The sequence below is a fragment of the Sinohyriopsis cumingii genome, chromosome 17 (assembly GCF_028554795.1).
Source record: "Sinohyriopsis cumingii isolate HCF-2022 chromosome 17, ASM2855479v2, whole genome shotgun sequence".
In the NCBI taxonomy this organism is placed as follows: domain Eukaryota; kingdom Metazoa; phylum Mollusca; class Bivalvia; order Unionida; family Unionidae; genus Sinohyriopsis; species Sinohyriopsis cumingii.
Window position 1 is genome coordinate 111,695,092 of NC_142977.1, and position 25,290 is coordinate 111,720,381.

At 35.0% G+C, this 25,290-nt stretch overlaps 1 protein-coding gene across 9 annotated transcripts in view; it reads right to left on the reverse strand.

Annotated features, from left to right (window-relative positions):
- Nucleotides 1-426: 426 nt before the first annotated feature.
- Nucleotides 427-25,290, reverse strand: part of LOC149779677 (rho GTPase-activating protein 23-like) — a 199,693-nt gene continuing 174,829 nt past the window's right edge. For 8 of the 9 annotated variants that reach the window (XM_089940508.1, XM_089940506.1, XM_089940505.1 and 5 more), the window contains 6 exons: nucleotides 24,586-24,711; nucleotides 23,384-23,492; nucleotides 21,566-21,729; nucleotides 13,816-13,941; nucleotides 12,153-12,258; nucleotides 427-9,375 (listed from right to left, as the gene is read on the reverse strand). In XM_089940508.1, coding sequence (XP_089796634.1) covers nucleotides 7,190-9,375; nucleotides 12,153-12,258; nucleotides 13,816-13,941; nucleotides 21,566-21,729; nucleotides 23,384-23,492; nucleotides 24,586-24,711 — 2,817 coding nt within the window. In that variant the 3' untranslated portion in view covers nucleotides 427-7,189. The remainder of the gene's footprint in view (nucleotides 9,376-12,152; nucleotides 12,259-13,815; nucleotides 13,942-21,565; nucleotides 21,730-23,383; nucleotides 23,493-24,585; nucleotides 24,712-25,290) is intronic. The other variant, XR_016415698.1, reaches the window with a different exon arrangement.

Genomic DNA, 25,290 nt, shown 5'->3' on the forward strand with positions numbered 1-25,290 from the left:
TATATATAGTCACTCAGTGAATGCTCAGTACAGATATTATATATTGTCTCAGTGTATCCTCAGTGCAGACAGTATATATATAGTCTCATTTAATGCTCAGTGCATAGAGTTCATATATAGTCTTAGTGTTGCTCAGTGCATATATAGTCTCAAACTGAATGCTAAATGCAGACTACATTTACTTGCTTTGTGCATGCTCTGTGCAGACAGTGGACATACTTGTACTGAGGATTGCTCACTGAAGACAGTAGATATAATTGCACTTTACGTGTGCTTACTGCAGATAGATGTACTTACATACTCAGTATGCTCATTGCAGATGGTAGATATATTTACATTGAGTATGCGCTGTAAACATACAAGGATTTGTGAAAGGTAAAGCAAATTATGAGAAATTAAAATTGAAAAATAAGAACAAGACAGATGTAAATGTTCCAGTTTTATTTATTTTGATGCCGTTATCTGTATCATCCATGAAGAGGATTTCATTTCCCAGTAATCCCTGTACATTTTTATTTTATATAAATGTCTGTCAACAAAAATGTATTTCTGTACAAATTAAAAATTGCAACTAGTTCCAATAAAAGCATATACAAAGTATTCAGGTGTACAACCCAATTTACAGGATGGCAAAAACAAAAACTCAACAAACATTTGACACCAGTATTTTGATTTTTGTACAACTGTCCTTCTCTGGTAGAACACATACTGAATAATCTTAAAAAATACAGCACAGTTATAAACAGTATGATCTCACACTGAGATCTGACCTCATCAAGCTTAAACAACACAATCCTTGCACTGAGATCTGACCTCATCAAGCTTAAACTGCACAATCCTAGCACTGAGATCTGACCTCATCAAGCTTAAACAGCACAATCTTTGCACTGAGATCTGACCTCATCAAGCTTAAACAGCACAATCTTTGCACTGAGATCTGACCTCATCAAGCTTAAACTGCACAATCCTAGCACTGAGATCTGACCTCATCAAGCTTAAACAGCACAATCTTTGCACTGAGATCTGACCTCATCAAGCTTAAACAGCACAATCCTAGCACTGAGATCTGACCTCATCAAGCTTAAACAGCACAATACTTGCACTGAGATCTGACCTCATCAAGCTTAAACAGCACAACCCTCACACTGAGATAAGACCTCATCAAGCTCAAAAAGCATGATCCTCACACTGAGATCTGACTTCATCAGGCTGAGGTTACTCTAAGCAATTCTGTCTTTTGATGAGATGCAGAGGTAATTAACAGAAGGAAAATAAGTAAACATTCCAACATCACCTTGGAAAATTTGATTGTAATTGTTCAAAGAATTAAAGATAAGGCCATTATTTCCATCTGTATTGACTATCTCATTTTCACTGTATTTTGGTCATGATAAAAAGTAAAAACAGATATTTACAAATATCAACTTAAGTAAATTTTTTAGGATGCATCACTGCTTATAAAGTTTATAACAAATTAAGCACAATAGGTGGCCTACGATGCTTTGTAGGATTCACTCCAAATTGTGTTTGTGCAAAAGGATATCCTCCTGGCTTTCTCTGACATGCTGCAAACTAATGTAAACTTCGCTGCATTTATCAAAGTATATCCATCCTGGCAATGTACACATTACAGGGGTGGGTTGTGTAGGTAGCTATGTAGTGGCAACAAATCTAAAAGTGGCAGGATTCATTTCCACCAAGACAAAATATTAAAAACTGATATTTATATCTTTTGTAGAAGAGGATCAAAACAAAATCTGGCCTACCTGAAAAATCAACTAGCATCAGTTGTAAGACATTGGACTGACATCAATGACTGCAGTAATCACTACACATTTGTTAATAACATGATTTGATGATATTAAAATTAAATATAAACTTTTAATTTTGATTTTGATTTTAACTTTAAACACAATAGAAAATTCAAGATATGTGCAAAGACAATGAAGCAATTTGATCTGTGTGATGTGTTAAATGTTTACCAGAATACTTATCACATATATATAGTGTATGTACATGTATATGTGTATATACACTGTATGTACATGTATATGTGTATATACATGTATATGTGTATATAGTATATGTACATGTATATGTGTATATACAGTGTACGTACATGTATATGTGTATATACAGTGTATGTACATGTATATGTGTATATACAGTGTATGTACATGTATATGTGTATATACTGTGTATGTATACATATCAACATTGATGGAATAATTGCACTGTACAAAGATGGTTTTATTGTTTTAGTTTGATAAAAAAGGCAGCCTTACATTGTTTCTTATTATGATCAATACAACAGTTCAATGGTATGTAATAATATGTATTGTTTATGAACGTACAATGCAAAACAGTTTCATTTGTATGCATGTACAGTAATAGTCAACTATTTCTCAGACACATGAATAAAAATCCCAGTACTGTGTGAGTTTTTCAGTAATAACCTTCCCATTATGAAAGGGATATTATGCACGCACAACATTTTTCCAGCACTTTAAAAGTATGAACCAAGCAATAAAATAAGTTCAAAATCTGAAATTTAAACAATAAAAATTCTACTTTAAAATATCACAGTTATGTTAAAAGGATCATTTCTTGTAGTATATGCAACACCTGGCTAAATCATAACCTATTAAGAAAATAATTAACAAATATAATAATGCTTTGACTACCTGTAAGTTGATTTCTCTTACTGATCAGATCAAACCATTAAACATACTGATAAAATGTTGTCATCCTTTCAATTTACAGAAAAATGTGGGGGTTTTCTTCTTTGTTACAAATATAAATTTCTATTAGTCTCTATAAATTGACCAATTAGTGCAATCTGATACCTGTCAATTAACCATAAATTAAGTCTAATTTTCACTATTACACTTAAAACAGGATTCATCCTATCCATTTTGTCTGTCCATTTCTTAAACATTAAAAAATATCCCCGTCACAGAATAATGATATACTCCAAGAAAGATAAAATTAAATTGTTCAAGAATGATTTGATATGTACATCCAAACTACAGTGTCGAGGGTGTTGCTACAGTTTGTACTGTGTTGTAGATATAGTTTTGAGGGTGCTGATACAATCTGTACAGATTTGTTCATATACAGTGTGGAGGGTGTTGATACAATTTGTACTGTATTGTACATATACAGAGTTGAGGGTGCTGATACAATTTGTACTGCATTGTAGATATACATTGTGGAGGGTGTTAATACAATTTGTACCACATTGTAGATATACTGTAAGGGTTTTCACTTCTCAATATCATTCTTACCCCATATTAACTATTTTAATGTTTATGCCAAATTCAACTCTAGATACAGTTAACAGAACATTTTTAACATAAATATTTATTGTTATCATCAAATTATTTATACAGCCCCAGTATAAGGTATTAAACAAGCACTTTTATTCCAGTACTTTGTAACGATGAACAGAGCATTGATAAATTCAAAATCTTGTACTGCTCATCTAGCTTAGAGAACTTAAAAGGTACTTATTTCATTAAGGTTAATGCAATATAACATTTAAAAACACAACCCTATATAAACGATATCACTTTATATCATGTCAACTGAAACCATTTTTTTACCCGATAAAATGATAAAAGCACAAAAAGGGTGCAGTGTCTCTTGCTTGCAACTGAACTCATCCAAGACCCTGACAATATAAACCTATACATGAAGTTCTTTTGATGCTGGATGTGAAAAAATGTCTCAGAATCAAGACAGGTAACAAGTTCAGCAAATCATATGCAAATTCTCACTAATATTCAAGGTCTCATTAATTACAGAACAAAGCTAAGATTTGTTGTTGTTGTTGCAGGGTTTAATGCCATTTTCAGCACAAGATAGGCTATACATGGCGGCCAGTATAACTGGTGGAGGAAGAACCACCAACCCACGAGAAGCTACTGGCAAGCTTTCTCACGTACCCACGTTAGCCGAGCCTGAGACTTGAACCCAAGCAGACAGAGATGAGATGGCAGTGATCCGGAACAGTGAGCGCTTAAGACCACTAGGCCACTCGCGGGCCCAACATGTCTAAGATAATGCTGATATAAACTAAAGCTCAGCCAATCAGATTACTGATACAAACTAAAGCTCAGCCAATCAGATTATCTAATAAATATATGTAGATTTTGCTCATTATCAAACTCATCTAAAAAGTCTTGATATAAAACTATTTAACAAGTTTGATCAAAATCTCACCCTATATTCTGTTGCTAGAGTTTTGATAAGTACCGTTAGTCTGGTGAAATGTCACATTATAAATATTCTTCAACCTATTTACCAAAATTGAACAAAACATATCAAATAAATTAGGAATCTCAAGTTTGACCTAATGCTTAAAAAGACGTAAGATCTAATAAAATCTTGACATGTGCAAAAAAATTGTTAGAGGCAAGAACAGAAGAAATCATCAAAATGCAATACACAGAACAGGCAGCATAAAACAGAATAAAAGTAGAACAGACCCCATGAATTATTTTCAAGACATAATGAGGCCAAGTTAAATACCAAATAATAGAAGAATATAACAACATCCCAGTTAGAAATAAAAATAAATTATTATAATACCAGAAATTATCTCCTAAAGATAATGATTTTTTTAAAAATGTTCCTTCTTTATGTAATTATAAATCTGGAAGGGGATAGGCAAAAGTGAGTAAATTTTTCTGAACAGCTTAGTTGCAATAAAAAACAATACTGATACACTTGCTATTTTAGTACATATGCACTATTAAACAAATGAAATTACACAGAATGAAGGATAAATAAGGTTGCAACGGAATCAAATTTTAATGCATGCCTTTATTTGTAAAAGATTTTTGATATATCAGAAGATAAAGCCATTAGGGTTCCTGACATATCTAAACACATTTGAGGACTTAAAATGTACCAAAAAACACAGGGCAATTTTCACTTAGCTGATACCAAAAAAGCAATTTTCATAATTTGAAAAGATATTGTCCTTTTAAATTTACATAAAGCAAATTAACTGTACATGTACCTGAAAATGTTTCAATCAACAAGACAAAAAATTCTAAAATCATTACCCCCCCTCCATTGCCCTTACCCCATTTCTAATAACATAATTGGAAGAATCAATAAATCTTTGAAAGATATGTATATTCTGCCTAATGCAAAACAAAAGTTATAAATGAAATTAAAAATAAAGGTTTTCTTGCTAAATGGGTTTTAATTATGCAACCATTATTGAGAATGTAAATATTCTGATAAAACTCCCAAAAATTATCTACTATACAGTCTGAGGAATCAAAACCATTCTTATTGGGAGCAGCAACATTTATAAAGGATATCAATTTTAAGAAAGCATGTACATGGCAGAGATTTTAAAAGTCTCTAAGGTTTGACCTGGAATTGAGCAACATGAGATAAGAGATAAAAAAAGGGCATAGCCCAGGGGCAATACTGGTTTAAACACAAGTTAATTGTCTACTTGTGCATTATTGCAAAGATAAATGATTGCAACATAGGTAACATGCACTGATTTATCTCACAATATGCATGACTTAACAAGCCCCTCCCCTTTGTGGGGTGGGAATCACTTTGATACAATATAAACAATCTCATACCTGTCAACTCTCCTGGCGGTAGAAAAAAACTCCAGAATTTTGGAGTTGTTCCACGCCTACCTCCTGATTTCATATTATCTCCCTATTTTTGCATAGAACTCCCGATTTTTTTTATTTTTCTTTAGTAAACAGAATGTTAAGTTTAAACATTATTCAAGTCGATTTATGAATGTTTTCTAACCTGACAACAATATTAAAATCAGAAAACAAACCACAGCAAACAATAAACCACAACAATAAAATTGTCAGCAATCAGTTTCAATCCCAAAAATGATCACGTGATGCTGTACCATCTCCATTCCCACCAAAGAAACTTACACGAATGAACACCTAGCATTACTGTACCTTATATACTTACACGAATGAACACCTAGCATTACTGTACCTTATATACTTACACGAATGAACACCTAGCATTACTGTACCTTATATACGAATGTTAATTACCATCACTAAATTAAAAGAAGGAATGGAGAAAAACACCACAGCTTATGTACCATCCAAAAATTGTTCAGAATAAATATGTTATTTAGTAAACAATGTTAAATGTCTTTTTCAGTTCAGAATAAAAAAGGGATATAAAACACGGGGAAAATAAGCTGCAACATGTATGTAGCTTGAGACTGCATAGTTTGGTACCGCTAGCTACAACAAAATAGGGCATCATTTATTTGCCAATCAGTTGCTGGTGCTTAACATAACACGCACTGTAGAACATGTTTTTTTTTAATTATGTTGGAGGGCCAGTCCTTTTCACAAGATAATTTCAATGATAAGAATTAACTATTAATTAGTAATGCTGGCCTTCCTGCTTGTTTACTTAAGGCAAACCCTTGAACTATTGTGCTGTTTGGCCACAGCTGACCAGAATATGAAAGAGGGCAAATCCTGGGAGAAAATAAGGCTCTTCACAGGGAGTAATGGCATGTCCTATGAGAATTTAAGATCGGTCAGTATTTAGTGAAAAAATATGCTTAAAAAATGCTGCGAAAAACCTCCCGATTTTAGGTCCCACTCTCCCTATTTTTTTTTCAATCTCCCTAATTGGCTTTTGAAAAGTTGACAGGTATGCAATCCACACTCCCATCAAATTCCTACAAATAGTTTTTGTTATGGACTTGCAAACATCTGCAATACTGTGTTGATGCTGCCATGATTTACTCACCCTGATGTCTCATAGTGTTCATAAGAAAAGGCAATATGGGGTTATATAATGTTTTAAATGGTAGACAATTACCTCAAAGATATTTCAGTTACATTGTTTGATTCTGACTACATAGTGAGAAAATAAGTTATTAGCCAATCCATTATAATGCTTTTATACCAGGAATAATACATTCTTAATGGCTTTTAAACCAATAAAATTTAAATGCAGTTTATAAATAAATAATTTTCACACTATCGACAACTTGCAAATTTTATTTTTTTCTGAATATATGGGTTAAAAAAAAGTTGGTTACCATGAGATAATCAACATTTCAACTTCCCTATAAATGGTTATTATGTTCAAAGTGCTTAACATTGACAAAATTGTGACAAAACAAGTTAAAAACACTAAAACTGAAAATAAAACATAATTAATTTTTCTTATTTGAACTTCTATCAACAGGATCTGTAATGGATGATACATCAGGAAAACTAAGTCGGTGTCGTTCCTGACGCAGCCAGGTCTGCAGGCTGCTATTGGGACCCAGCCCTGAATTCTGAACCACAGGCTGGAGCTGCTCCCAGGCCGATTTTCTAAGCTCGTCTTTTTGCCCAATCACAGCTGTTATAGCCTTCATATGCTCTGCATCATCCATACCGCCTACTGTATGTCGACGCTTCTTTCGTCGTTCATGTGGTGCTCTTTTGGCTGTAGGAGTGGGTGAAGTTGAGCGACTTTTGATATAGCACAAATCACGATCACTTCCACTCAGTTTAGATGTCATCCGGTTGCCTGTTTTGTTTTTATCACCATTTCCAAGTAGCTTCACACTTTGATTTAACTCGGTCTTCTCTGATTTAGAGATTGGACGAACATCTGTCTGTACACTTGGGGATCTAACTTCCCATTTATTTGCTACACCCTGGAGGGAAGATGGCTTCATGGAAAAGTTATTGCCATGGAAGCTACTATCAGCTGACATGACTGGAGGGCTGGATGTTGCAACCATAACTGAAGAAACACGACTTTCTGTTTGTGAATAAATATCTGATGGATACGTTAGATCACTCACTAAATGGGAACTATAGCCATGACCCAAGAGATTGCTCTCACTATGTACTTGACTAAGGTATGATGAATTTGTCCCTCTTTCAAAGCGTGTGGCATACCCTATTTTTGCTTCTGGCTTAACTGGAGTCCTATGCAAACTTGGATCTCGAAATTGTTTTTTTGCATCATTGCTACCTCCAATTAAATATCCAGCACTATTTCGGTTTACCTGTGTAAGGGGCACTTGTGGGGGAAGACGATTTTGCACACACTCATCTGTGACCTCATTAAGGGCATTATAACTTCCTGTGGTTGATCCATGACACTGCTGATGTGACACACCCTGATTCTGGGTCTTTGAGAAGTTTTGCAATTTCTGATCAAATGTTGATGTCAGTGTTGTCAGCAAATCAAAACCCTCTTCAGAATCTGTGGATGCCCAAGACATGCGACTGTCACGTTTTTCTATGGAGTCAATCAAGGAATCTAATGATCCTCTACGTCTTGAGCTATTCCTGATTAAGCTGCCATTCGGAAGCCTTATAACTTCTGATGATTCTCGTTTTCCACTCTTTTCATCTCTTTTCCGACTTCCCCGCACATTTCCACGTGGTCTCCCAGGACCAGATTGACGAGTGTCAATCATATTTTCTAATGATCCTGTTCTTTTTGAACTTGCAATTAATGATTCAACACTGGCTTGCTTAGGTTGCCTCCCATTCCTGTCAGTGTTACCTCCCTTTGAATTACCAACACTCACAAAATATTTCCCACCGGGTACAGAGTCAGAAGAACGAGGGATGTGATTTGCATATTTGGACTGAGGAATCCATGAGTCTCTTGTCACATGACTAGATGAGTCTCTATAACTACCATCAGTTGGTCTATTGTAATAATCTGAAGTGCTCCATGACAAACTTTCTGGAGCACTTAACAAGTCATCCACACTATGTCGTTCATCAATTTCAATCTCTTGCTGAGTCCGAAGAATATCTTGCTCTATTCGTTGTTTTTCAAGCCTACGTTTTTCATGCTCCAACCGTCGTTTTTCTTCTCTTTCCCGCAGAGCTCTTGCTTCCAATTCAATTCTACGTAAACTTTCCAAGGTTTCTCTGCTTAGTGGCACAGAAGGATGGCCATGTGAAATCTCCAGTTCATCATTCTTATCAAACATTGTATCTTCAGAAAAGTGGCGTGAAAATGGTTTGATATATACACCTTGGTTTTCTTTCTCAGCATCTATAAAATCCCAGTCAGCAAACTCACGATCAGAGAATTCCTGCGATTTTGTCATGCGCTCCGCAATGGAGGGCATTAAAGGTGGCTTTGTGATTTCTGCTGACCTCTGCATTGCACTCAGATTTGGACTGCTACGAGAAGTGGTCTCAGATTGCGTTAACTTGAGGGATCGTAGTTTGACTTCTTGATCTATATTCCTCTCACTGTAGGTGGGGCTTGCACCACGATGATCGGTATTGTCCTTTTCTACATGCTCCCCACGAAGTTTACGATTGGCAGCTTCCACAATACTGACAATGATTTCCTTTGGATTAATAGCTGGATGATCTGAAAGAGAACACCTGCACATGAATAATTACATTCCAAACGCAATATGAAGGCTGCTCTAGGAAATAATCATCACACACACACACACAGAGACGCACTCATATACACATACACACAACAGTGTCTCACTTATAAAAACAGTCCTATTATTTATTCAGATGATGCCACTGCTGCAGTCACTACCTAAATGTCTTTTTATAGCTACAACAAACAATATGTAAACCCTGCCACCACCACCCCAAGTCATTTTATGTGGACTGTACAAGTTTTGATGAATTACAGTAATCTCTTGCTCTATAACTCTACTCAATGAGCCATAATAATGTACTCCATTATAAGTCAGGATGCCTCATACTGAGGTAGCTGTAATAGGCTTTGCCTCACTGAGGCACTTCATAAAAATCGATTACAGTATAATGATGGAGGTTTAATCCAAGAGCCCATGATTCACTGAAGCACTTTATAAAGAGTGATCACAGTATAATGTGGTAGGTGTAATACAAGAGACCATGCCTAACTGAAGCACTTTATAAAGAGTAATCACAGTATACTGTAAAGTAACTATTTTATGTACAATATCAATTTTCATTAATTTCATGGTTGACACAAACCATAAATTGAAAGACTCAATAAACACTGATTTTTCTGTGAAAACACTGGATCCCTTTCCCACCCAATAAACAGTAATCATTCTGTGAAAACATTGGACCTCTTTCCTACCCAATCAACAGTGATCTTTTTGTGAAAACATCTGACCCCTTTCCCACCCAATAAAGAGTGATCTTTCTGTGGAAACATTGAACCCCTCTCCCCACTCAACAAAGAGTGATCTTTCTGTGGAAACAATGAACCCCTCTCCCCACTCAACAAAGAGTGATCTTTCTGTGGAAACAATGAACCCCTTTCCCCAATCCAAGGAATAAAATACCAATGAACATGTGATTTTCTGTGGAAAAGAGGACCTCTTTCCACAACAGATGAGATAGCAATAAAATGTGATGTTCTGTGGACAAATAGGATACCTTTCCCTAATAGATGAAATTAAATAGAGTATACTCTCAATAATTGGCAGCTCTTAGGATTAAAGATAATGCCAATTAGCAAAATCGGCCAATTATTCAGCGATTATTAAAATTTCTGGTTCCAACAGGTTGAAGCATGAATCATAACAGTGCGCATGTGCTGTGTTGCTTAACTAAGCTCAATAAAATAATTAAAAAACGAGAATCGAGAGACTGCAAATTACCTGGCACTGCCAATCACTGAGCGGCAAATTAACGAGAGTCTACTGTACCAATGAACAGGTGATTTCTACAAAAGCATGAAATCTGATGCCTATGACAAATAATGGAATGCACATTATCCTTTACTCAGGACAACACATGTGATGACACAGTAAGGTTCCTGAGACAGAAACAAAAGGAAAGCCAAGGAAAAGCAGAAAATATATACAGCTGACCACTATCCATGGCATGTGATGACCCTTAAAATCAAACTCGGCACTGCAGAGGAGTTAAGAAAGTGTAATAATCAATAGTGACTACCAGTAATGAAGTAACAGCTTAATAGATCAGTGCCAAAACAAATACTGACACAAAAGAAAGATAACTAATGTTTGATGAAGACATTCCACATTCAGTGAAATGACCCTTTGATGTTGAATTTGGAAATACTTTACACAAATTCTGATAAAGGAACTTACTAAATGTTCTGCAAAACAGCCACAATGACCTTGATATTTAACCCCAAAATCACATGGCCTTTTCCATACACGAAGTGCAAGCCCCAAAATTCTGGTCAATATAAATCGTCTGGAAATAAAATTATGCAAGAACATTTTTCTTTATTTAGTGACCTTGACCTCTGACTCCACCCCCCAAAAAAACTCAGACAGGCTTTTTCCTTACCCCAACTGCATGTCATCCACAAAGTTTGGTACAGGTGTATGTGATAGAGAACTAATTGTATAGTGCAAAAATAAGTTTTCTTCTGTAAGCCGGTGACACCCTAATAATAATCTTCCTTACCTCAAGTTATCCACATAGTTTCAATAAAGTAAATGATAGAGAACGAATTATTGTGCAGAAACATTTCCTCTTTCTTTCCAGTAATACTGACCTTAATCTTTGACCTTTGACTCTTAAATTGATAGGCTTTCTTCCTCACCACAAGAACAAATCAACCATGTTAGGTCGAGGTACCTAATGCAGAACTAACGTTTCTTTGATGCCAAAAACCACTTTCATTCAGTCACAGTGAACTTAACCTTTGGCCTTTTTACTTGCTTACCCATGTGCAAGGTATCAAAAACATTTCATAGCTGTTGATGGAGAACTCGAGTTATTGTGTGGAAATAGTTTAACTAGTTTCAGTCACATTGGACTTGACCACTGACCATTTGACTCCAAATTTGATAGGGTTTTTCCAACCCTAGGTGCAAAGCTTCTGTGGATAGCTTGATTTATTATACATAAACCATTCTTAATCTGTCAGTTGCAGTGATTTTGACCGTTAACTTTAATCCCTAAATTAATTACATTACTCCTTACCCCAACCGCATGCCATCCAAAAGGTTTGCTTACTGCATTGGATAAACAAATCAAGTTGTTGTGCATAAAACAGGTAACAGATAGAGGACTGGATGAATAGATGACATCAGAACACTATACACGCCACCTTATGGTGGGTGTAGAAAAAAGCAGAACCCTACCTGACTTTGCCTTGTTATCAAATTGTTCAATTATGATTAGCAAAAATGGAAGCCTGGCTTATATTACCTGGATCTTCTCTGGTGCTCCCTGACATAATGGACGTACACTCTGTGGCATCATCATCCGTTGGCACGTAATTGTCAACATCCCAAGAGCTAAAGAACCAATCACTCTGCAATACACAAAAAATAATCTATATAATGAAAGCAGTCAGTTTCCATACTTACTGTTCTGCATGGAGAACTTAAGTGAAATCATTTACCACAATCCAAACTATCCCTGAAGCTATTAAATAAAGTGTGGCACTACCAAGGTCAATTTAATTTTAGTTTGTGTATAACAAGTATCGTTAATTGACTATGAAAGCAAGAAAATGGGGAAAAAAGCATAGTGTGAATATTTCAATGCTATGTATTAAGTTTTGTTTTCAATTAATCAAAATTTTCCAAAGAAATTCTGCCATTTGAATGACCTTAAATATTTTTTATTATGATATATAAAAGACATTTAAAATTCAAATTCAATTCAATATATTAAGAACATTTTACACATGTTGTAACATGCCTGAATTATGATACTTTGCAGTGACGCCTCAAGACCGATATTTGCTTTACTGGACTCAATTTATGGGAGTTATAATGAAATAATCCTAAACCACTATTAAAAGACAGAAATAACCAATAATAGTTCCCATGACTTTAAGATACAAGATATAATAATGATTAGTTGCGTGTAAAACATTTCTCTTTTCAGTGACCTCGACCTTTACATGACCTTTAGATCAGAATACAATTTAATGTCAATTAGAAATACAGTACATTTAAAACAGCAGTCATCTGTACAACAAGCTGATAAGCACTGACATACAGATTACGTATGAGCATGTATGAGTACTGACAGACATTATAATATTCTCAATGATCTTACACCGGCCTGACATGTCTGTCATTAGTGTCATCACACTGTCATCTAACAACCTGATGACATCCGGTATGAGTACTCACATGTAGAATAATGCTCTCAGTGATCTTACACTGGTCTGACATGTCTGTCATTAGTGTCAGCATGCTGTCATCTAACAACCTGATGACATCCAGGATGAGTACTGACATACATTATAATGTTCTCAATGATACAGCGGTTTAACATGTCTGTCATTAATGTCAGCAGACTGTCATCTAACCTGATGACATTCAGTATGAGTACTGACATACATTATAATGTTCTCAATGATCTTACAATGGTTTAAAATGTATGTCACTAGTGTCATCACACTGTCATCTAACCTGATGACATCCAGTATGAGTACTGACATACATAACAATGTTCTCAATGATCTTACACCAGTTTAACATGTGCCATTAGTGTCAACATGCTGTCATCTAACAACCTGATGACATCCAGGATGAGTACTGACATACATTATAATGTTCTCAATGATACAGCGGTTTAACATGTCTGTCATTAATGTCAGCAGACTGTCATCTAACCTGATGACATTCAGTATGAGTACTGACATACATTATCATGTTCTCAATGATCTTACAACAGTTTAAAATGTATGTCATTAGTGTCATCACACTGTCATCTAACAATCTGATGACATCCAGTATGAGTACTGACATACAGAACAATGTACTCAATCATCTTACATCGGTCTGACATGTCTGTTATTAGTGTCAAAATGCTGTCATCTAGCAACCTGATGACATCCAGTATAAGTACTCACATGTAGAATAATGCTCTCAATGATCTTACACCGGTCTGACATGTCTGTCATTAGTGTCATCACGCTGTCATCTGTCTTGTGGATTAGTGTAGGTCCAAACACAATGGCCAGGTTCTTGGCTTCCATCTGTAATAAAACAATTTGATATTTAAGCAATTCTGTCTAACTGTAAAACTGAAAGAAAATTTTATATATGAGATGGGTTGTATTACATAAAATTTGGCTTAATTCATTCTGAAAAAAGTAATTTTATTGAGGTATTTATCAATCCACTTAATATAGCTGTCTTAAAAAATATCTCTAAAGTATAACTTAATTCTTTTACTATAATACTTGTGTACCCAATGGGACTGATATAACACCTGTATACCATCTGATATGGATAAAGACTTGCATACTCAATGGTTTGGATATAATACCTGTATACTCAATGATATGGATATAATACCTGTATAATCCATAGTATGGATATAATATTTGTATATTCTATGGTATGGATATAATACTTGTATATTCTATGGTATGGATGTAATACCTGTATATTCTATGGTATGGATGTAATACTTGTATATTCTATGGTATGGATATAATACTTGTATATTCTATGGTATGGATATAATACTTGTATATTCTATGGTATGGATATAATACTTGTATATTCTATGGTATGGATGTAATACCTATATATTCTATGGTATGGATATAATACCTGTATATTCTGTGGTATGGAAATAATACCTGCATACTCAATGGTTTGGATATAATACCTGTATACTCAATGGTATGGATAGTATACTCTATGGTATGGATATAATACCTGATTACTCTATGGTATGGATGTAACACCTATATACTCCATAGTATGGATATAATACCTATATACTCCATAGTATGGATATAATACTTGTATATTCTATGGTATGGATGTAATACCTGTATACTCTATGGTATGGATATAATACCTGTATATTCTGTGGTATGGAAATAATACCTGCATACTCAATGGTTTGGATATAATACCTGTATACTCAATGGTATGGATAGTACACTCTATGGTATGGATATAATACCTGATTACTATATGGTGTGGATGTAACACCTATATACTCCATAGTATGGATATAATACCTATATACTCTATGGTATGGATATAATACCTGTATACTCCACAGTATGGATATAATACCTATATACTCTATGGTATGGATATAATACCTGCATACTCAATGGTTTGGATATAATACCTGTATACTCAATGGTATGGATATATTACCTGTATACTCAAAGGTATGGATATAATACTTGTATACTTTTTGGTATGGAGAAACTGAAACAGCTATATGTGATTGAGACTAACATGGGTAGTAATGTCATTTTCGATACATCTCCTGAAAATTCACCCCAAATTCTGTTTGCTGAAATTAAATTGCAAAATCTTAGCCACAGGACTGACCTCCAAATGACAGACCTTGGATACAAGTTGCTGAATGGAATCACAGGAAAATATCTCCAAGAAAATGTTCAATGTTTTTTTTATACCAATGAGGGCTTCAAGCAAAATATTCACTGTACTATGCAAGATACCCTCAAAATACATTGTTTATTATTTTTATAAATATTATTTTAATAATTATTATTATGAACTAAATAATTAAATTATCATGGCTGGTGTAACTGTAACCATGGGCTTTGTTGTTTTAGGGTTTAACGCCATTTTTCAGCATAAGATAGGCTATACATGGTGGCCAGTATAACTGGTGGAGGAAGAACCCTGGAAAACCTTGCGAAGAACCACCGACCCACGAAAGGCTACTAGCAAGCTTTCTCACATACCTACATTAGCCAAGCCTGAGACTCGAACTCACGCAGACAGAGGTGAGATGGGAGTGATCCAGAAAGGTGTGCGCATTAGACCACTTGGCCACTCAGGGCCCCGTAACCATGGTCTAGTCAAACTTAATATCATGGCAGGTGAGATGTAACAATGGGCTAATCAAAATTAATATCATGGCAGGTGAGATGTAACCATGGGCTAATCAAAATTAATATCAACATTACCATGCCCATGGATACTGCGATACATATGAAAATATCAAACATAGGTTACCCTTTCTCAGTTTTAAAATCATTTGATCTAAAATTCCATTGCAAGGAAACACTCATTTAGTTGCGGACAGTATAGTATTCCCTCATTATGACAATGTCCATAACAGCCACAGATTATACTGCCTTACAGTGATACAGACTTAATATTACAATATTATAACACGGTCCATGACAGCCACAGATTATACTGCCTTACAGTGATACAGACTTAATATTACAATATTATAACACGGTCCATGACAGCCACAGATTATACTGTCTTACAGTGATACAGACTTAATATTACAATATTATAACACGGTCCATGACAGCCACAGATTAGACTGCCTTACAGTGATACAGACTTAATATTACAATATTATAACACGGTCCATGACAGCCACAGATTATACTGCCTTACAGTGATACAGACTTAATATTACAATATTATAACACGGTCCATGACAGCCACAGATTAGACTGCCTTACAGTGATACCGATATCACAATACTTATTACAACATGGTCCATGACAGCCACAGATTATACTGCCTTACAGTGATACAGACTTAATATTACAATATTATAACATGGTCCATGACAGCCACAGATTATACTGCCTTACAGTGATACAGACTTAATATTACAATATTATAACATGGTCCATGACAGCCACAGATTATACTGCCTTACAGTGATACAGACTTAATATTACAATACTATAACATGATCCATGACAGCCACAGATTATACTGCCTTACAGTGATACAGACTTAATATTACAATACTTATTACAACATGGTCCATGACAGCCACAGATTATACTGCCTTACAGTGATACAGACTTAATATTACAATATTATAACACGGTCCATGACAGCCACAGATTATACTGCCTTACAGTGATACCGATATCACAATACTTATTACAACATGGTCCATGACAGCCACAGATTATACTGCCTTACAGTGATACAGACTTAATATTACAATATTATAACATGGTCCATGACAGCCACATATTATACTGCCTTACAGTGATACAGACTTAATATTACAATATTATAACACGGTCCATGACAGCCACATATTATACTGCCTTACAGTGATACAGACTTAACATTACAATACTTATTATAACAGTCCATGAGTACATCACCTTATAGTGAGACGGCATTATAGTGAGAATATCTTATAATGAAGTATACAATACAGTACTCCCTCATTATAACATACCATGGTAACTATGTTATATTGCCTTAAATTGAGAATGTCTTATAACAAATTATATGATAGAGTACTCCCTCATTATAACACAGTGATGGCAACTAGATCATACTGCCTTATGAGAATATCTAATAATGAAGTACATGATACAATACTCCCTCAAAATAATACATCCATGGCAACTACAGAGTACTGTCTTATAGTGAGACTACATTATCATGAAGTATATGGTACAATACTCCCTTATTATAACACTGTCCATGGGAGCCAAGAGTATGCTGCCTTATAGTTATAACACTTTATAATGAAATACACATTACAGTACTCCCTTATTACAATATCCACAGGACTCAGAGTATATCACCTTAGAATAAGAGTGCCTTATAATGAAGTACATGATACAATACTCCCTTACAACTACAATGTCTGTGGCAGCCACTGAATATACCTTATAGTGAGAACACTTAATAATGAAGCATATGATACAGTACTCCCTTACTATAACAATGTCTATGGAAGCCACTGAGTATACTACCTTATAGTGAGAGAACTTTGTAATGAAGAACAAAATACAGTACCCCCTTACAACAACAATCTCCATGGGAACCATCAAGTACATCTTATAGTGAGAACACCTTATAATGAAGCATATGAAACAGTACTCCCTTACTATAACAATGTCTATGGGAGCCATTGAGTATACTACCTTATAGTGAGAACACCTTATAATGAAGTACATGATACAGTACTCCCTTACTTTAACAATCTCCAGGGAAGCAGTATACCACCTTATAGTGAAGAATATTTTACATACAATATTAGTAATGCATCCTAAAATGATTTCCATAATCAGACATACTTTATAACATGAATCACTATAATGAAAGGTACTGTGAAGTGTCAAATTTTGAATTGCAGGGAACTTTAAAGTTGGATGCTATGTGCATTAAAATTTTATAACATTTAAGCCAGAAAAGAATTTGTGAAGGGTCACTTTGACCTTTCTTCATTCATCTTCCCCCATGTCAGTGTAAACTTCAAAAGAGGCAGCATTCCAACTCAGTGAAATTGACTGGCGTATCTTAACACGGTCCTTAGAAAGTAAACATTTGAGCTACCAACCCTAACCACTTGGTAGGAACCTATGTCCACTTATCATTTTTCAAAATGGAAATTGTTACGCATTGTCATTTACAGATTCTGAGCGGCCTACAGCTGATGAAAGGAATTATTTCTTTGGGAAAAATTAGGGACCGCTGCCTATGATTGGGCAGAATAAATTAGGGTGTACACTTTAGAACAATCTGACCTAAGTTGAAATTCTTTAGTCTGAAAATCTCCTGGAAGAGGAGAGAGTCTTGACTCCATGAAAAGCCTAAAGAGAATAGTGCCTTCCTCGTTAAATAAGAAAGGGTCCAGATGGCCGTCTTGTGAAAAGAAATACATGTTTCAGTGCTAGGATGCACAAGTTCTGAAAGAGAACATCAATTAGGTACGCAATTTTGGTTTCATGTAATATTCTATAATTTGACTGTTTGTTTTATGCACATATGTTTACTATGACTAGGTTTCCATATTATGTATCGTTTATTCAATTTTATGGAAATGTGTTGATGGTAGAGTTGTTATGCTATTTATTTTATTCAATTTCAAGGAAAGTGTTGATGCTAGAATTGTTATGCAATTTACCTTTTTAATTATACAATTAGTTCATTGGTTGAATTGATTGCATGCGATCCAAATGTTCATATGTGTAGGATTTCATAGGGTTATATGAAATAACTTCCTTTGTTTGTTAGAATGTTACAGACTATTATGAGTTAACAATAATTAACTAATTATATCTGATTTTGTAATGTTTGAATAATCTTTTAGGTTAAGGATTGCTGTGAGTTACAATTTGTGAATTTCATGCAATAGTAATCGAGCATGTAGTAGCATGTATAAGAATATGGTAGTATTCGATAGATGCTCACGTGGTAATTTAAGACCATATGCTGGATAGTGAGGTCAATGTCCTACCATACTAAGTCAGAATTTACGCAATGTGTGGATAGCAACATGCTCTGAATAACGTAAATGAATTGTATGTACCTCTAGTGAGTGGGGTATACAGAATTATGGGGTAATTTTGTCCTTTAAGGAACAGCTTTCTGAGAGAAAGACGAGACAGTCTGAAGACAGAAGTCCAGGGAAAGAAAGAAGGATGAGGTCAGAATGAAAGGACTAAGAAGTCCATGAAGGGGCAAAGCATAGAACTTAGGAAGGATAAACTACAAGACGTTGATATACCATCCAGACAGGAAGGTGATGGTCGTGGACACTGCACTCTTTTCACCTCTCATTATGATGATGAAATAAATCTAAATTAGACACACCTGTTAAATTCTATTGATAAAATTGAACTTGAATTGGAATTGTCGTTATTAATTTGTTCTAATTAAATTTGTTATTTTCTTGTCTAAGGGGGCTCATATTGCTTTATTTCTTCCAGTATTCTTGCTCAGTTCTCTGTTGAAATTCCATTCTTCTTTCACTCCTGCACAGCTATAATAGGTAGGTCATCCTCCAGATAATGCCAGCCAAATCCAATTAACCACCCCTCTTACAAAGAGGGCGATGTTATAGGTACTATAGTGAGCGACAGCTGTATTATTGTCTGACTTTATCTGACATGTTTATAAAAGCATTACTGATAAGCATGTGACTATCACCCCCTGGTTAGAAAATAAAGAAGAGTGTTGCAGAATTAATTGTAATTGCCCGATCACAAAACAGGCCCTGTATATTATATATAGAGACCTTATAAAATACATGCCTTATACATGCCCTGTATATAGAGACCTTATAACATACATGCCTTATACATGCCCTGTATATAGAGACCTTATAACATACATGCCTTATACATGCCCTGTATATAGAGACCTTATAAAATACATGCCTTATACATGCCCTGTATATAGAGACCTTATAACATACATGCCTTATACATGCCCTGTATATAGAGACCTTATAAAATACATGCCTTATACATGCCCTGTATATAGAGACCTTATAACATACATGCCTTATCCATGCCCTGTATATAGAGACCTTATAACATACATGCCTTATACATGCCCTGTATATAGAGACCTTATAACATACATGCCTTATCCATGCCCTGTATATAGAGACCTTATAACATACATGCCTTATACATGCCCTGTATATAGAGACCTTATAACATACATGCCTTATACATGCCCTGTATATAGAGACCTTATAAAATACATGCCTTATACATGCCCTGTATATAGAGACCTTATAACATACATGCCTTATACATGCCCTGTATATAGAGACCTTATAACATACATGCCTTATACATGCCCTGTATATAGAGACCTTATAACATACATGCCTTATACATGCCCTGTATATAGAGACCGTATAACATACATGCCTTATACATGCCCTGTATATAGAGACCTTATAACATACATGCCGTATACATGCCCTGTATATAGAGACCTTATAACATACATGCCTTATACATGCCCTGTATATAGAGACCTTATAAAATACATGCCTTATACATGCCCTGTATATAGAGACCTTATAACATACATGCCTTATACATGCCCTGTATATAGAGACCTTATAACATACATGCCTTATACATGCCCTGTATATGTAGAGACCTTATAAAATACATGCCTTATACATGCCCTGTATATAGAGACCTTATAACATACATGCCTTATACATGCCCTGTATATAGAGACCTTATAACATACATGCCTTATACATGCCCTGTATATAGAGACCTTATAACATACATGCCTTATACATGCCCTGTATATAGAGACCTTATAACATACATGCCTTATACATGCCCTGTATATAGAGACCTTATAACATACATGCCTTATACATGCCCTGTATATAGAGACCTTATAACATACATGCCTTATCCATGCCCTGTATATAGAGACCTTATAACATACATGCCTTATACATGCCCTGTATATAGAGACCTTATAAAATACATGCCTTATACATGCCCTGTATATAGAGACCTTATAACATACATGCCTTATACATGCCCTGTATATAGAGACCTTATAAAATACATGCCTTATACATGCCCTGTATATAGAGACCTTATAACATACATGCCTTATACATGCCCTGTATATAGAGACCTTATAAAATACATGCCTTATACATGCCCTGTATATGTAGAGATAGATGTTATAAGGAGCTTAAGAAATATAACCAATGAAAATCTTTCAGAAACCATTCATGCTGACATTAATGATATCAAGAAAGTAACCATTGTATTTTCCTTTTCCATTAATATGTACTTGATACAAACTTAATGCTCAGTAATTCGTGATTAAAAATGTATTCTTTTCCTTTTCAAAATCAAAATTGTCTGAAATAGACCTTACTTTGTTCACATCCCCATACTGAGCCACTTTGTTCAGATGTTTTGCCAGGATGCGGAAAGTCTCAAAGTTGTGCTCAGGCAGCTCATGGAGCAAGCGTTTTATCTTCAGCATCCGTCTCTCTGTGTCCTGTATCCGATTGGCATCAATGAATGACTGGTAAAGCTCTAAATACAGCAACAAAAAAAGAAATAAAATCATGAAGGCACTTATAAAAGTAGAGTATGAGGGGTGTAGCTACTCCACACTTGTACGGCTGTTAAGGTTGCATAGAAGTATAGCATGAGGGGTGAAAAGTTGTTGTTGTTGTTGTTGGGTTTAACACCACTTTTCAGCACATGATAGGCTATGCATGGCAGCCAGTATTAATGGTGGAGGAAGAACCCAGGAAAACCCCAGAAAGAACCACCGACCCACGAAAAGCTAGTGGCAAGCTTTCTCACATACCCACATTGGCCGAATCCTAGACTCGAACCCATGCAGACAGAGGTGAGATGGCAGTGATCTGTAACGAAGAGTGCTTTAGACCACTTGGGGCCCCAAGGGGTGTAGTAGTTTTGTATGAGGAGTGTAGAAATATAGTATGAGGGGTGTAGAAGCTCAACATTGTTCTAAAAAGAGCGTTGTCTTTTACTCCCTCACTTGGGCTCTGAACAGATATTTCTTTTACTAGGGTATCCATTTTCCAAACTGAAAACTAGCAATCTAGAATAAATATTCTATGTAAAGATACAACTACAATGGTTTAAAGCTTGTTACCAAGATTACAAAAGTGTGATTTAGTTTCAAATGTAGGTTAAAAAAAATTAAATGATATCGCTACGATGTCTGCAGTGTGGTAGTTGATAGTGTTGTCTAGCACCTGGACATCATACCAAAGACATGCAGCATTTTGTTCCATCCAGTCTCATTATCCTGACACCAGACCAACCAGTCCTAACACTAACCTCTTAATGCTAAGTGCCAGCAAAAGCAGATGCTGGTACCATTTTTATGTCTTTCATATGACTTGGCTGGGATGTGAACCTACGACCTCCCGCATCAAGGTGGATGCTCTAACCACTTAGACCAATGGCACAGTTTAATACTGGTATACAGCAAAGACTAATCCCTGCTTGTGTCCCATGTCGCAGTTTAGTACAGGTATACACAAGACACAGCCCCAATAGTGTGTCCCATGGCACACTGTAGAACAGGTATATAGATACGTCTAATCCATAACAGTGTCCCATGGCACAGTTTAGTACAGGCATAATATAGCTAGGACTAATCCATAACATTGTGTCCCAATGCACAACTTAGTAAGGTATACAGCTAAGATGGAGTTAATGTGACAAAACCCATAAAAGGCACATCCAGGTCAACGAGTCAGTGTACATAATAAATTGCGGCAAAATTGCCACTCACAAGCAGCATCCCATCTGAAGATACCAGGTTAATTGTCAAGGGGGGTAACTCTATCAAAAATGGAGTTGACAAGACAAAACACATGGCAGATCTATGTCTATGAGTCAATGTACACACCAAATATGATTAAAATATTAGAACAAGTTCTTGAGCTTTGGTTGTTGAACTGTTCTATCCTGACATGAAATGTAAAGGATTCAAAAAGAGCAGTAACTCTGCAATAATGCAATCAAAAAAGACCAAATTTCAAAAGGCACATCTTCATATCACGGATAATTCACCTAACAGCTGCATTGAGTTATCTGCAATTGTTGTGTGTCTCATTTACAGGCATGAATAGTAAAGAGCAGATCCAGAAAGACAGACAAAGAAGCTAGAAGAATGGGAAATGAGCAGCTAAACAGCAAATCTCACCATCAGGTATGAGAGGTTCTGGGAGGGTCCTGAAGAAAGACTTAAGGAGACTGCTGATCACATTGACATCTGACCACTTCTCATGGTCTAGGTTCATCTTATCTACACCCTGAAATACAAAGCATACATATTGTTATCTTTAAATACAAAGCACACATATTGTTATCTTTAAATACAAAGCATACATATTGTTATCTTTAAATACACAGCATACATATTGTTATCTTTAAATACAAAGCATACATATTGTTGTCTTTAAATACACAGCATACATATTGTTATCTATAAATACAAAGCATACATATTGTTATCTTTAAATACAAAGCATACATATTGTTATCTTTAAATACACAGCATACATATTGTTATCTTTAAATACAAAGCACACATATTGTTATCTTTAAATACACAGCATACATATTGTTATCTTTAAATACATAGCATACATATTGTTATCTTGAATACACAGCATACATATTGTTATCTTTAAATACAAAGCATACATACTGTTATCTTTAAATACAAAGCATACATATTGTTATCTTTAAATACAAAGCATACATATTGTTATCTTTAAATACACAGCACACATGTCATTATCTTTAAATACAAAGCACACATGTCATTATCCTTAAATACACAGCAAATTTTACTCTACAATTTGATCAATCAGATGTTAATCAGAAAATGCCAAACTAGAATCAAATTATAGGTAACATCCATCCACTTATCCATCCACCCATCTACTTTGAAATCCTTTCTTTATGTTGGTATCAATTTTCATGCTACCCACGAAAATTGGTACCCCATGAAACCTGGTATCCATGAAAACCCATGAAACATGTTACTCCATTAAAATTTGTACTTCATAAAATTTGCCACTCGATGAAAGTTGGTACCTTATAAAAAAAATAATGAATTCATCTATTAGAGATTTTCAGGTATATTAGGTACATTGCTGAGGCCTGTAATTTTAGGAAAAAGATCAAATTGTAGAAATTTGTTTAAATTGAAATTTTGTATCATCTAAAATATTTATATCTGGACTGAAGCCAATGCCATATATACTGGGAATAAAGCTTAACTGTGGTCCTGTGGACCTTTAACATAAAAAAATAATCTTTGAACCATCATAAATGCACATACTTTATATATAAAATAAATCATTAGACAATAAGCAAACAAAAACTCAAGGCTACTACCTTGTTGACTTCCTCCTGAATGGCAGTGACTGCAGCCTTGTTACCAGGGATTCTGTACACACCAGTCATTTCCAGTCCCTTTGCCTCAACGATCTGGATACAGAGGTCTACTATAAGTGGCACATACTGAAACAAAACATGGAGATAAATAATACTGTACACAAATCTAGAGCTTTATCTTTAAAAAAATTAGTACTCATGATGAATTCCTAACCATAAAAGTCGACATCTGGTTAACTATAACCATCCCTATTTGTAACGTTACACACATAAAACCTGCATGCTTCAGAAGAACTGTAATTTTATGAGTGGGGAGGTAACTCTCATAAACAATTTTTTTAAAAAATTAATGTTCCAGAACTGTGAAACCAAATTCACAATTGATCAACAAATCTGCTGGCTCTTTTCATATTCTAAAGTTTATGGATTTTCTCTATATAAATACACTGATAGTTTTGAAGAATTTTTTTTCTTTCCCTTTGGTGTGATAAAAACTAATATGATATATACCTTGTTAACTTTTGTTGTGACCTAGGGCAAATTTAAAATCTAAAACGTCTCTGTGCTTTTAAAAAGAATTTCATTGCTGATCATAAATTTATAAACTTTCATAGCAAACAGACAAAGGGTTGAGACAAAAGCAATCATCAAAATGACTTCTTCAGAAAAGATATATTTTCCTTGATTAATATTTTACAAATGTTT